Source organism: Tenrec ecaudatus, chromosome 4, assembly GCF_050624435.1.
Source record: "Tenrec ecaudatus isolate mTenEca1 chromosome 4, mTenEca1.hap1, whole genome shotgun sequence".
NCBI classification, from domain to species: domain Eukaryota; kingdom Metazoa; phylum Chordata; class Mammalia; order Afrosoricida; family Tenrecidae; genus Tenrec; species Tenrec ecaudatus.
This window is the reverse complement of record NC_134533.1, coordinates 19,162,253-19,178,130: the sequence shown is the minus strand read 5'-3', so window position 1 is coordinate 19,178,130 and position 15,878 is coordinate 19,162,253. Positions and strand designations below refer to the sequence as shown.

The 15,878-nt window shown below is 36.7% G+C and overlaps 1 protein-coding gene across 1 annotated transcript; it reads left to right on the top strand.

Moving 5' to 3' along the window:
• Nucleotides 1-6,173: 6,173 nt before the first annotated feature.
• On the top strand, nt 6,174-7,121 carry LOC142446422 (olfactory receptor 8H1-like). The gene has a single exon (XM_075548175.1). The coding sequence runs from the start codon at nt 6,174-6,176 to the stop codon at nt 7,119-7,121; it is 948 nt and encodes a 315-aa protein (XP_075404290.1).
• Nucleotides 7,122-15,878: the final 8,757 nt, after the last annotated feature.

Sequence of the window (15,878 nt, the reverse complement as noted above, 5' to 3'; positions counted from 1 at the left end):
CATTGACCAATCCTCTCTGTAAGTGTTATGTAGACTTGGGTTTCATATTCCAATTTCATAGATTATTTTTTAACATTCAGATGGAGTACATATGGTTACAGGATGGCCCCTCCCTGCATAACTTTCTCAGTTTTCAAGTGTGCAGCATCCCCTTATCAGGTCCGACTGACTGCCTCTCAATCTTGTTATTATTTGTGCTCAATGAGAAGTGTTTCAGATTTCTCATTGCTATCGGCAATGAAGCATGGTTCACTGAGGGAAATGTATATGTTTATGGGTTAAATGTAACAAATATATATTTTATTATCTGCCTGAGGTCAAGATTGATCTGGAAACATTAATGAGATTTATAAAGCAGAGAAAGTTTCTCCTCTAATTGACCCCATTTGGAATCCAGTCGGACAGTTGACACACCTTCTGAAAAAAATCTAATAAATATAGTGTATAATCTCTGCCTTAGATCAAGATCCATCTGGAAACACTAAGGAGATATATAAAGTAGAGACTGAATTGCTTTTAATAGAAAGAAAGAGATCATTCATTTTTATATGTGTAGAGAAACTTGAAATGACTAGTTCAATTAGCCTCCTATTACCCAGTTAATGAGTTGCCTTTTTTCTGTTATGAACAACTTTAAAAAACTTATATTCCATTTACCATTTCAAATAAATAGTGAAGAATTTATTTTAATATTTTTACCTTCCAACTAATATTTATGAGTACTATACTGATATCCACTGTTTCATTCTTGATATAAGTAATTACTATAATTAATGTGCATCCTATTTACTTTTTATTAACCTGATCAACTGATTAAATACTGGGTGTGGTAGTTACATAATTTTGTGTCAACTGGAATGTACTAAGAGTGAAGGGATGCAGTTTACTCTGTCAATCAGGTCTCAGGATGATTGGAGGGCTAGAGAGAGAAAAGGCTCTCAGATCTCTATTCCTCTATGCTGTGTCTTCCTATTAACAAGCCACAAGAAGACTTGCTGAGTCCTGGATGAGCCAATCTCTGACTGATGTTCCCTTTGACAAGTGACATGGAGTCAGACTAAGGCTTGTGAGACCCTTGGAGTAGCTTCCAACACAATCAGATGCACAGATTTTGTACCCATGGGTGTGTGATCCTCCAGAATTTTGCATGAATGCATGTTCTTCATGACTCTGAAGAAGGACTGATGGAATAGTATCAGACTTATGGACTAATATCGCACTTAAACATGTTATCTGGACTGAGCTGGGATATTTGTAAATGTAAAATAGCTCTGTGATATAAAGTTATTATACATACATCATGAGTGTCCTTCAATTTGTTCTTCAAATCAACCTGTCCTAACACACTGGGTTATGAGTTCAGGTGTTAACTGGTAGGTGAGGCTCTCAGAGTACCAGCTGCTTCACTGGAGAGAAAGGAGAATTTCCATTTCAATAAATAGACACACCACCACTTCTCTGTCAGTGTGCTGTACTGTGGTAGCTTCCGTGCTGCTGTGACCCTGGAACTATGTCAGTGGTATTTTAAAAAGAAACAGGGACAGCCAAAACTGTTTTATTGATTATGAGATGACATTATAATTTGGGAATCAAAACCAGCTATGAAAAACCAGCTATGAAAAACCCTTAAATATGCTCTTTTAGAACGCATAAAAGTACTACCTGTGTGAACTGAATAAGGGCACTCTGCATGTTTGAAAATCAAGAAAATGTGTGTCAGGGCTCAATCTTTATGCTGTGTAATAGTTTAGGAAAGTTGGACTAAATGAAGAAGAAAAAACTTTCAGGAATGAATAAACACTTGGTCTCAACCTGTCAGGTGAAGATGAGAGAGACTTGTTCGCTGGAAGGGAGGAAGACTTGAAACACTTGCTGACGAAGACCAAGTTTTGCAGCCTTCAGGGTGGATAACACCGCAAAATATCGGAAACCAAAGGCTCAGAGCAGAACCACAGGCCACACCATGATCAATGGTGAACATATAGTACCATAGATTGCCCAAAGAACCAACAGATCTGTCTTGAAAGAAGTCCAGCCAGAATGGTAAGTAAGGATGGTAAGGCATACTCTCACATAATTTGGAGTTGATATGTGGACAGACATGTCCATAGAGAAAGGCATAACACTGGGTACAGTACAGGCATGGCTAATAAAGAGGAAGGCCCTCAACAAAGTGAGGGGACACAGTGGCTATTACACTGAGCTCAAACCTAAAAACAGTTGTGAAAATGGCTCAGGACTGAACATTGTTTCAGTCTGTTGTACATAGAGTTGCCAGAACTTGGAACTGACTCAATAACACTTTAATGACAAAAAATTAGGTCACTTTCAGAAAAAATCAATTCTGCTTATTTGTATTTGGTCTCTATGAATTGGACTTCACTTGATTGCATTTAGCTTGCTTGTGGAGTTTTCACTTTTTTGCTATTGTTTTTCATCAATTATATTTATATCTTTTCTTGTTACCTTAGATTTTCTTGGCTCAATTTACTTTTTAGTTTCTTCTTGCCAAAGCTGTGCCACTTATTTAGCTCTGTGTTTTCCTAATGTAACTATTAAACTATACTATCTTTCCTTTGAACAGCAGCTAAGCTACTGTGTATATTTGTAGAAAAGTTATGTCGTCATTTTCACTCAATTTCCAAAATATTGTAATTGTCCTCATTAAATCACCCCCCTTGACTTGTGTATTATTTTAAAGGGGTGTTAAATATCGGTAAGTAAATGTAAAAAAATTAAACGTTGCTGAGTGAGGAATATTGAATGCTAAAATTATAATTATACAATTATATATTTCTTCTTTCTACATTGATAATATTTGCTTTATTAGCCAAACAAGATGTCAATAAGATGATTCCAACTCATAAGAGCTCTATAGAACTGAGTAGACTTGCGCCTATGGGTTTCTCAGAGTGAAACCCTTTATAACACTGGTTTCTTTGTTGTTGTAATGGTTTCCTTTAAAATTAAGTTGTAATGCATCCTCTAGTCTGCAATTCTTGATCTTTACCTACTAATGCTTAAAGTCTTTCTCACTTGGTGAAGAAGAATCGTAAATATTAGAACCAGCACATTCTGCATGATTAAAAATCAGGAATATTGTGTGTCAAGACTTTATACTCTGAGCATTCTAGTTTCCTTAATATGTCTCAGAATAAATCCTCAGAGGAGCTGGATTGTATGACGGACACTGTGGAGTCTGGATTGGAGGAGGACTTGTTAACAAGCTGGGATGTTATGAAAATGCTATGACCGTGCTTTGCTGAAACTGAGGAAGCATTGAAGCACTTGTAGTGAAGATCGAGGATTGTCGACTCAAGTGTAGATTACAACTCAATGTGAAGATCACAGTCCTCACAACTGGACTCATGGCAGCAGCACGGAAAATGGAGAAAAGTTTTGAATTGGTAAGGAGTTTGTCAAGGTTCCACAATAGATGCCCATGGAAGCAGTAGCCAAACGAACAGAGACATGAGGGAAATCTGCTTCTCAAGACTTCTTTAGACAATTGAAAAACAAGGTTGATACTTGGAAACCTGAGGTGAGCTTGATCCAGGTCATGGTATTTTAAGGCCCTAGAATGAATGTGAGGATTGGACCATGAGTAAGGAAGACTGAAGAAGAATTGATATCGGAATTGTGGTTCTGGAGAAAAATATTGAAATTAGCATGCAATGCTGCAAAGACAAACCAATCTGTCTGATAAAGAAAGCCATGAGACTGCTCCTTAGAAGCTAGGATAGTGAGTCTGCACCTGTAATACATAGCACATGTTCTCAGAAGAGACAAGTCCTAGAGAAGCTGTAGTGATTGGCACTTAAAATATGGTGAGCAGTGATCTAATGTGTAATTTTATATGTTCTTATCCAGAGCATACTAAAACCAAATGCACTGCCATCTAGTTGATTCGTGCTCATAATTTGTCTGTGACTTTGCTTTTGATTTTTACAGATTACTTGAGTATTAATCTAACGTTATTTTTTCCTTGTGATTGCTCACAGCGACAATCCATCTGCTGCTGTATACTCTTTGTAGGAATTTCGCTAGAGGTCATTAGGCAATGCAAATTATGTGGAGTTGTATGATTTATAAAATACTAATCTAACTTAAGGCCAGATTCATTTTAATTTCTTAGGATAAAATCAGGTGAAGATGCAGAGCAGGTAATATTAGCTTTCTATGCAGATAGACGAGAATACCAAGAAAAAGATGTATCAACATAGTCACATCCTTATGAATCTTTATTTTCTTATATTTTAACTTTCATAAAAGAATTTATTTTATTCCTGATAGTTCTGATCTTTAAAACATAAAAATAACTCAGTATAAATACATACTATTATATTTAACTACTTGAGCATTATATTACAAATCAATTCAGTATTTCCCTAGAAAAGGTTTCTCTGACATTCTAGTGAAACTGGAGGTTATCACAAAGTAAGACAAAAAACCATCATGCTCTGTGTCATGTAACTACTAAGGGAGCACAAAACTTTCTGTTATAAGTGCAACTTGAAGCCACGTGTCATCAAGCATTTATTCTTGGCAATGTGCCAACCATCCTCCCTAATAAAATAGTCCCCTAGGATGACCAAATGTTATATTTTTATCAGTGTCTTATATGTGCGATGCATTGGAATGATTAGAGTGATAGGCTACAGTCACTCTGCTCTACTTGCATTCCAAATAGCTCCCAGGTATCCTTTTGAAATATAACTAACCGGTGAACTCACATTTGAATAGCAAGTAAATAAATATGAAAATAAATTTATGCTATCTCAGAAAAAAAGGTTTATACAAAATGCAGAATTAATGCACCTGAAAAGAAATTATTATTCCATCACAGGACATTTGGTCTCCTTAATTGCTTTATATATTTTATTAGGAAGAAATATTTAACCTCGATCAAAATCTAGATAGAGCATTTAAGAAGAAAATTTGCCACCTTTGTTTGGCTCATGGTAAGTCTCTTTCTAAAAATTGGATGCTGTATGGTGAGATCAGAGAGGGTCATCTGACTCAGTGGTGAAGTAAGTGCCCAGCTGCTAGCCAGAATATCAGGAGCTTGAGCTAAACAGCTGTCCACTCGAAAAAAAAAGATGCTCAGGTGGCCACATAGATCTGAGTCAACTGACAGCAGTACATTTGCTCTTGGTCAACGTCAGAGCTATTCCAATGGAGACAGCGTAAAAATGTGTATAAATGTGTTTTCTTTATCTCTCACCATATGCACATGTTTGTGTATAAATGTAGAACTTGCTTACATTAGACCCAGAAGTTTTACAGACAGATATATATAGCTGATAGAATCAAGAGTATATATCCAATGGTCATAATTATTTAAAAATGGAAAATAAATCAAATTCACAAGGAATTCCTTAATAAAAATTTAAGTAAGCAAAATTTCTAGTTGAAATACTTATTCTGTATTTCTAATATATATTTTATAATTCACATTTTAATGAATATCCTAATGGTTGATGTATCTAATCAACCAGTTGTTTCCCACTCAGTGCAAAGCTTTAGGAACAGAAAGATCTGCCTCTGTGAGACTCTGAAATTTACAGGAATAGAAACAGAGTCTTTCTCCCCAAGAGTGATCGGTGGTTTCAAACTGCTGACTTTATAAGTAGGAGCCCAATGTGAAACTACTCTAAATAATAAATAACATTGGGAACAAAAGGCAGGAAGGGATGTGTTTCTGCCATTGTTTCCTACCGATATATAGTTTGCCTCAGCAGTGGAATGGAAAGAAAACCAAGAAAATAGTATTGTAAGGAAGCTTGCTAATATTGGCCATGTGGTGGAATCATTTAATCAACAATTACTCTTTGTGAATTTGGAAAAATTTATGCAACTATTATCCCAGTGTATGTTGTAAATATGCATATGACAGTAAAGCTGTGTTAAGATATTTCCTGGGGTTTAAAGATGTTAATAGAGAGAAGAATTGGGGGCATTGGTAATTTCATTCTAATGGCATGATATGCTCCCTTCTATTATACAGTATCCAATATCATTAAGACCCATTTAAAAGTGGCACAAAATTAGATTTTGACTGTACAATCCACTCTTTTCTATGAATCCACAGAATAAGAAAACAAGCAAACCCTGAATGAAGGGTCCCATGCTGAATACCAACTTTCTTCTACAGATCTAGGAAGTTGTAAAATATGGGTAGAAGGAACAACACGAACGTGCCTGACTTCATCCTTCTGGGACTGACAGACTCTGAAGAGCTCCGGCTGGTGCTTTTTCATTTATTTCTCCTCATCTACCTGGTTACTGTGCTGGGGAACACAGGGATGATCCTCATCATCCGCCTGGACCTCCAGCTGCACACGCCCATGTATTTCTTCCTCAGTCACCTGTCATTCCTTGATCTCAGCTACTCATCCGTCATTACACCTACAACCTTGGAAAACCTAATATTTGCCACCAAGCATATTGCATTTGGAAGCTGTTTTGCTCAAATGTATTTCTTTATCTTATTGGGTGCCACAGAATGCTTTCTTCTGTCTGCAATGGCCTATGATCGCTATGTAGCTATCAGCAATCCTCTACAATATCCAGTCATCATGTCCCCATCCCTCTGCTGCTCTCTCATCACTGTATCGTACTTGATTGGCTTTTTTGATTCCTCTATTACTGTGCTGGCCATTTACAACTTGCATTTCTGCAATTCCAATGTCATTCATCATTTTTTCTGTGACATCACTCCAATTTTAACCCTCTCCTGCACTGACACACATGAAGTGGAGTTCCTAGTTTTCATCCTGGCTGGATCCACCCTAGTGGTGTCTCTTATCACAATTGGTGTGTCTTATGCATCCATTCTCTCTACTGTCCTGAAACTCACTTCCACATCAGGGAAGCAAAGAGCCTTCTCCACCTGTGCCTCCCACCTGCTGGGGGTCACCATCTTCTATGCTACCATGATTTTTACTTACTTAAAGCCAAGGAGCTCCTACTCCTTGGGAAAGGACCAAGCGGCCTCTGTTTTTTACACTATTGTGATCCCCATGCTGAACCCGCTCATTTACAGTCTGAGGAACAAAGAAGTGAAAAAGGCTGTCATTAGACTTCTGCAGAAGAGGGAGAGCACCAGACATGTAAGATGACAGTGTTGTAAGTATTTCATCTCAAGGTCTCTTTTTCTTACAGTAGTTATTCCATAGGTCATCCTTTCTTAAAGCCATTTTCTTTTTAATAATCTTTGTCCTGAATAGGATCTGTACCTATAATTTTGGTCCAATAATAAATATGTTGTTTTAATAAAAATATTTTACTGAAAATTAGATGGAATCTTATATTTCTAATCGTCAATGTTGTATTCAGTAAACTACTAGTTATATCCCTCATTGAAATGTGTTACACTGAGAAGTATAGCACATCGTTTGCCAGCACATTTTTTATACTTTTTTATAATTTGACACACCAGCTGTAAATTCTGAGTCAGGTAGTCATCTGCATTGCTCTAATGAGTCATTTATTCTGTCAAACTGAATTCTCTAGCCTGTGAAAATACATATTATTTCCTTGTCCTTAACTTAATTGTGACAATAGACCTCACCAATGCTCACTTACTTCAGGTAATATTAGTAAGTGTTCACTGTTTACATCTGTGAAGTGTGTAAGCAACTCTGGTAGAGTAAAGATTAGAGCAGTCAGCTGCCAAGGCAATGTTCCGTCGTTTGAATCTCCCACCTGCTCCTGCATAAAAGGATGTATCACCAACTTCATTACAGATTCATGGAAACTATATGAGATCATACCACCTTGTATGATACTATCACTATTTGTTGGAATTGACTTGGAAGCCAAGGTTAAGATTGAAATATTTTTAATAGACCATGACCTTTGCTATTAAGGATATTCACTGATTGTTTGTAAATTAATTGGGGGTAGACTAGTTCATACCCACAGAAAATATTTATAAATTAAAGATAAACAGTAAAGGAAAACTCAAACTTTTTACCCTTTTGGGTGTACAATGTAGCAAAATGATATATGTTAACATTGAATATAACATGAAAATATTGAAAAAATAATTAAAGAAGATATGTCCTAAAATTCTAAAATCTGTTCATGTTCTTCTGTTCTCATATATATGTACATACAAAATAAAATACGTATATTTTCCTGCATTTTTTTTGCCTTTTTCTAGTATGCTTTTCTTCATTTGAAAATGAATATGATCTTTATACATATGCAATATCACAGGTCTCTTTCTGAATCACTTTCGACATGGATCATTGAAAATTCAGCAGCTGCCTGTGGTAATACATCTTGATGTCCTCTTCCAAAATGCATGAAAAACCTGCATTTTCTGTAATTTCTCAACATGCCTCCATAAATGCAATGTCCATGTATTTCAAATTCTCTCAGTCTTCATTCAGAATTCTATAGGCTCATTACACTTAACTGATTAATTTGAATGTTCACGGGTTGTTTTCAAACAGTCAGTAGGAAAGAAAAATGCCTATAAACCTATGCTGACAATTTGTTCTGGATTTAAGTATCTCATAACAATGAGCCAGGTACATGTAAATGCATTGTTTTTCTTTAAATTGTTACCCTGCATGTTCCAGTATTGCAGTGCTAATTTAATTTGCTGTTATATTCATACTTGATAATTTGCTATCGTATTGATACTTGATAATTGCTATTGTATTCACACTTGATACTGTTTTAAGTAGCATATTTTAAAAATATGTGCATGTTCAATACACATTTTGATTGCAATCAGGTTTTATGATTTTTTCTTTCATTTACAACAAGATCTTTTCTTTAAATTATGATCTATTGCTATATTATTTTCCTAAAATGCATAAAGTGAAGTTCAACCTCTGTTTTAAGATTGAATATGAATATGTTCACTTATTTAAACCTTCTAGTTAATTTATTTAAAGATTTTGACAAAAGATAATGTTTCTCCACTTTACTCATATAGAATTATGCCTTGAAATATCAAGGCTGAAATAATTGTTTGATTTTAACTAATAATTTTACTTTGAAGTCTATTGTTAGGATTATACACACACACAAAGACTTGTGGAAAAAGGTAAATGCATAGGGAAAATATAGAGAGAGTCATATATGTATATATATATATATATATATATATATATATATATATATATTCAGAATCTTGAAGGTGACCGTGTACATTAGTGGGTGTATATGGGTCTATCTTTAAAACAGCCATAAATTATTGTACTTTACTGGTGTCCCTGCCTCTTTGGCAATGTTGCAGTCAAAATGGGTACTTAAGATGCCTGCTACTCTGGTGTGTCCAATCAATAGCTTCCCATCTGAATACTCCATCCTAACTTAGTTTGGAGCACCTGCTTCTTGATACTGTGGAGAAAAAAGAAGTCACTAGCCTCCATGAAAAACAGAGGTTTATAGACAAGATGTCCTTCATAGGTTCTTCCCATCAAAACTTTGCCCACTGCTGTCACTTGCTGCTTATTATATATTGACCAATCCACGGAGTTAGAACAACACACTACTGACGAACTACTTGTATCAAGGTTTAAGGGTTAGGGCTCATGAGGAAGCCCTACATGCAGCCTTTAATTTGATCTAATGGTAACTTTGCCTCAAATCGGTTTCAAAGCACACAGTGTCAGTGGAAGTATGCCTGTCCACTACCATCACTAAAGATGGCGTACTGTAACCAGTCATTCATATAGCAAGTATCTGCTGGCAAGGGACGCTAGGGCCACCTCAACAGTAGTGCTCTCATCTCCCTTGGATCACCCTGACTGGTAGTCCTTTCTGTGTTTTATCCAGAATTTATCATTTTTTCATTCTTGTCAGTTTCCTTCATTCTTTGCTCCAGTCCTGGGAGATAGTCTTTTATTGCTCTATCAATAGAGTGGCCTCAAGAACTGTGCCAAGTGGATCATAAAGACCTTCTCATACACCAGAAGACCACACAGGCTATACGTATTTTAGCATCCTACCTGTGAAGTAAGCTTGTAATTTAGCCACTGTTGCCTCAGACAACATACAAGTATTATCTAACAAGACAACCCCAAAGAAATGTTACTACCATTCCAAGATCTATCATTGTTTTATGGTTATCCTCTCCCAAAACACATGGATGATCAGATAATACTTAACAGATAAACATTGTCAGAATTTCAAATAATATCATTAGTTTAAGGTAAACAACGGACAACAGCAGGGAAATTAAAGCACCAGGTCCGTAACATCCATGCTGTGCCTAATAGGAAGGCTGTGTTAATATATCTCAAGTTCTGTTCCTCCCTGGTGAAGACATACTGATCCCACGGAGACACAGCTAGACGGGTGCGAAAGAAGACATCATGGTGTTGTTGGGTGTCTTCCCATTGGTTGTGAATAGGGTAGAGACACAATTAAAATAAAATAAACTATGCCCAGTCCTGCATCATTCCCTATCATTCTGCTGTTTGAGGTCAGAGTTGAAGCATTGTCATTAACATCAATCCTTCTCATGACGTTCTTTGTCTTCTTCCTACTACACCAAGCATGATGTCATTTTTCAAAAGCTCGTCCAACTGCAATCCAGATCCAGAAGATCCACAGTTGGAAACCCCAGCTGCGCTGAGGGAGATAGACAAGGCTTGCAATTCCCGTAAACAGTTACAGTGTTGGAAATCCACCAGGGCAGTCCCATCTTGTCCGTACAGAGTCATGATGAGTTGACATTGACTCCATAGCAGTGAGGTTCCTTCTGTTTTGATTCTAGGGGAGGGGGCAGCTTGGTCTCTTCTGACAATGTGTCCAAAGTATGAGCCACTGACTCTCACTGCCCTCATTTCCAAGGAGTGTCCTGGCAGTGTGTCTTTCAAGACAGATTTGTTTGCTCTATTGGCAGACCATGCTATATTTAATACTCTTCACCAACATCATAATTCAAATGCATCAACTCTGCTCTGGTTTTTCTTATTCAACTTTCATCTTTCCATGTATATGAAGTGATTGAAACTGATGTGGCCTGGGTCAGTAGAACCTTAGCACTCAATGTGACCCTTTTGTTCTTTAACATTCTAAAGAACTTTTTCAAGCTGTTTGTTTTTTACAAATATCGTTTTATTGGGGGTCTTATAAATTATTATCACAATGGATACATACGACCATTGTGTGAGGCACTTTTATACAGTTATTGCCATCATCATTTTCAAAATACTTGCTTTCTACTTGAGCCCTTGATATCAGCATCTAATTTTCCCCCTCCATTCCCACTCCCATCCCTCAAGAGCCCTTGATAATTTATAAATTATTATTTTGCTGTCAAAATTTACACTATCTGATATCCCTTCACCCACTTTTCTATTGTTGACCCCCTATGGAGGAAGTTATTTATAGGTCCTTGTCATCGGTTCCCACTTTCTACCCCACCTTCCCTCTACACTCTGAGTATCGCCAACCTCAACACTCCTCCTGAAGTGATTTCCAGTTCCTATCTACACAAATTTATTTCCACTTCATATCTGCACCTATGTACATGGTCTGTACTGGACAGATTTGTAAGTTAGATTAAGGTCATGACAGTGGGGGGAGGAACCATTTAAGAAGAAGAGGAAGGTTATATGTTTCATCATTGTTACCTAACACACCGACTGGCTAGTTTCCTCCACAAGACCCTTGTGAAAGGGCATGTCCAGGTTGCCAAGAGATGGGCTATGGGTCTCCACTCTGCAGTCACCCTCATTTGCAATGGTATAATTTTTTTGTTCTTTGATGGCTGATCCCAGATACCTTTGACACCTCATGGTCACTCAGGCTGGTGTGCTCTTCCCATGTGGATTTTGTTGCTTCTGAGCTAGATGGCTGCTTGTTTACCTGCAAGTCTTTAAGACCCCAGATACTATATCTTTTGTTCACTGGGCGCCATAAGCTTTGTTCACCACATTTGCTTATGCACATATTTGTCTTCAGTGATCGTGTCAGGAAGGTGTGCATCATGGCACAGCAATTTGATAGAACAAATGTACTTGTAATGTATCAATATTTGAGGGGAGGTCCAATTCCAGCTTATCTTCAATACAGTAAGTGGTTTGAATTCTTTACTGTTGCCTCCGTGGCCTTTGATTGTGGGACCATGTAAAATAAAATTCTTGACACACGTTAATGTTTTCTCCATCAATTGAAGTTGCAAAGGAAAACTGGCAGTATATTAGGTTACATGCTGAGCTGCTAATCACAAGGCCAGTAGTTCAGACTAACCAACTCTCTGCTCCCATAAAGACTTACAGCATCAGAAATCCTAGAGATGAGTTCCTACCCTGTACTATTTGGTCACTATAAGTCAGAGTCAACTTGAGAGCAGCAGGTTTAGTTTGGTTTTATCATAATATTGTTTATCAGTCCAGTTGTAAAGGTTGGACTCTATTTTCTTTAACTACTGGTGTGATCTTCATCAGTAAGGGCTCCAAATCCATTCTTCCCTCAGCAAGGAAGATTATGTCTTCTGCACATCCTAGGTTGCTAAAGTCTTCCTTGAGTTCTGAAGCTGCATAATTCAGAGTCCAGCTTCTCAGATTATTTGTGCAATACAAATTGAATAAGTATGATAAGATGATAAAACCAAGCATCACATATTTCCTGATTTGAAAACAAACTCTCTCATTGTCCTCCTCAAAGGACTGTCTCCTGATCTATGTGCAGATTCAATATGAAAATATTTAAGTGTCTTAGAATTATGAATCTTTATAATGTTATCTATACTTTGTTATTCTGTACACATTTAAATGTTATTCTACATTTTAATGCAAGTTTCAGAGTCTCTTCTGACATCCACTTTTTAAACTTTTTTCCCTACTTGAGTCTTAATAATCTTTTTTTTCTTTTAATTTTTGACATACTTTTGACCATCACAGAGCTCATGTGGTCTCTGGTCTTTTGTGTTCAATGTATAAAATATGTTCTTTAGATGGTTTCTAAATTGATTGAGTATACTCAAGGTCATTTTCTCTAGATTCAACTTAAATTTGCATATATCCAGTTGGTTATCTGTTCCATTGTCTGTCCCTATCTTTGTCTTGGCAATGATTTTGGATTTCTCTATCATCACATTTCACTGAAATAGACAATTTGTTTCTTGTGAAATTCAACTAGCGAGACAAATGTGTACAGATGTCCTTATGTCAAAGTTGTAGAAAGAGATATTTGAAATAAATGAGTTGTTGAATTTTCAAAATTCTATCATTACATCTCTGGTGGTATTTCTATCATCATGGCCATAGTTTCCCACTACTGATTTTCCCGTGTTTTCAACTTTTTCATTTCAATCTATTAAGAATCATGAATGCTTTTGATTGCTTGTTTGATCATATTCAGACTGCAGAAGTTGTGAAATTATTCAATTTTTGTTTTAAGTTTTTACTTTAGCTTTTGATTTATAGATGTCTTATTGGAGTTATATGGATATTTATATGGATAAATCTTGAGGCAGCTGACCTATGACTCTGTTTCACAGTTCCATATTGTAGGCACAGCTCCACTTTGTCTGTTCCATAAAATAAGTTTCACAGACTCCGGTGTCTCTGCTCTTCTCACAGAGAACAAGAGTCATGCTCTTTGTCCTAGGTCCTGGGTTTCTCTCTCTCTGCTTCTTCAAAGATGGCACGTCTTGTAGCAGCGCACTGTGGTACTATAATTAAAAGGGACCATTCCTCTCTTTAAGGGTTATGTAGACTCGGTTTTCATATTCCCATTTCACAGATTATTTTTCCACATTCAGATGGAGTACATATGGTGACAGGATAGACCCTCCTCCTTGCTTGACTTTCTTAGTTTTCAAGTGTGCAGCATCCCCTTGTCAAGTCTGACTGACTGCCTCCTGATCGTGTTGCTGTTTCTGCACAATGAGGGGTGTTTCAGATTTCTCACTGCTATCAGCTATTAAGCATGGTTCACTCAGGGAAATGTATATGTGTATGGGTTAAATGTAATAAATATATTTTTTATTATCTGCCTTAAGTCAAGATTGATCTGGAAACATTAATTAGATTTATAAAGCAGAGAAAATATCACTTTTATATTGACCCGATTTGGAATCCAGATGGACAGTTGCCACACCTTCTGAAAAAAATGTAGTAAATATATTTTATAATCTCTACCTTAGATCAGGATCCATCTGGCAGCAATAAGGAGATATATAAAGTAGAGAATGTATCCCTTTTAATTGAAAGAAAGAAATCATTCATTTTTATAAGTGTAGAGAAAACTCCAAATGACTATTTCAATTAGCCTCCTATTACCCAGTTAATGAGTTGCCTTTTTTTCTCTTATGAAAAACTTTAAAGAACTTATATTCCATTTACAATTCCAAATAAATAGTGAAGAATTCATTTGAATACTTTTACCTTCTGATGAATATTTATGAGTACCATACTGATATCCACTGTTTCAATCTTGATATAAATAATTACTATAGTTAATATCACTTTTCTTTATTTTTTGATTAACCTGATCAACTGATTAAATGCTTGGTGCGTTAGTTACATAATTTTGTGTCAACTGGAAAGTACTAAGAGTGAAGGGATGTGATTTAGTCTATTAATCAGGTCTTAGGATGGTTGGAGGGCTAGCGAGAGAAAGGGCTCTCAGGTTTCCATCCCTCTCTGCTGTGTCTTCCTATTGACAAGCCACAAGGAGACTTGCTGAGTCCTGGACTAACCAATCTCTGGTTGACTTTCCCTTTGACAAGTGACATGGAGTCAGACTAAGGCTTGTTAGACCCCTGGAGTGGCTTCTACCACAACCGATCCACAGACTTTGTACCCACAGGTGTGTGATATTCCAGAATTTTGCATGATTGCATGTTATGCATGAGTCTGAAGAAGGATTGATGGACTAGTTTCAGACTTATGGACTAAAATTGCACTTAAAGATGTTTTCTGGACTGAGCTGGGATTTTTAAAATATAAAATAACTCTGTGATATAAAGTTATTATATATACATGATGAGTGTCCTTTGATTGGTTCTTCAAATCAGCCTGGCCTAACACACTGGGTTACGAGTTCAGGTGTTACCTGGAAAGTGAGGCACTCAGAGGACCAGCTGCTTCACTGGAGAGAGAGGAGAATTTCCATTCCAATAAATAGACACACCACCACTTCTCTGTCAGTGTGCTGTACTGTGGATGCTTCCATGCTGCTGTGACCCTGAAACAATGTCCTTTGTATTTCAAAAAGAAGCAGGGACAGCCAAAACTGCTATATTGATTATGAGAAGACATATTGTGGGAATCATAACCAGCTATAAATAACTGAGAATTACTATTCTTCTCAAGAATAAAAATTCCAAGACCCTTAATTATGCACACTTAGAACCCGTGAAAGTGATACCTGTGTGAACTGAATGAGGGCACTCTGAATGTTTTTAAATCAAGAAAGATGTGTGTCATGGTTGTATCATGATTGTTAAATCTTTATGCTGAAGATATAAGGAAGGAACTTGGACTAATGGAAGAAGAATAAATATCAGAAATGAATAAAGGCTTGGTCACAACCTTTGATGTGCAGATGACAGAGACTAGCTTGCTGAAAGGAAGGAAGAGTGAAAACAGTTGCTGATGAGGATCAAGTGTTTCAGCCTTCAGGGTGGATAACACCGCAAAGTATCGGAAACCAAAATCTCACAGAGGAACCACAGGTCAAACCATGTTCAATGGAGTTGCCAGAATTTGGAACTGACTCAAGACCACTTAATAACGATGAAAAAATTATGTCAGTTTCAGACCCAACCAGTTTTGCTTATTTGTATTTGGTCTCTATGAATTGGACTGCACTCAATTGCATTTAGCTTGCATGTGGAGTTTTCACTTTTTTCCTATTGTTTTTCATCAATTATATTGATATCTTTTCTTGTTACCTTA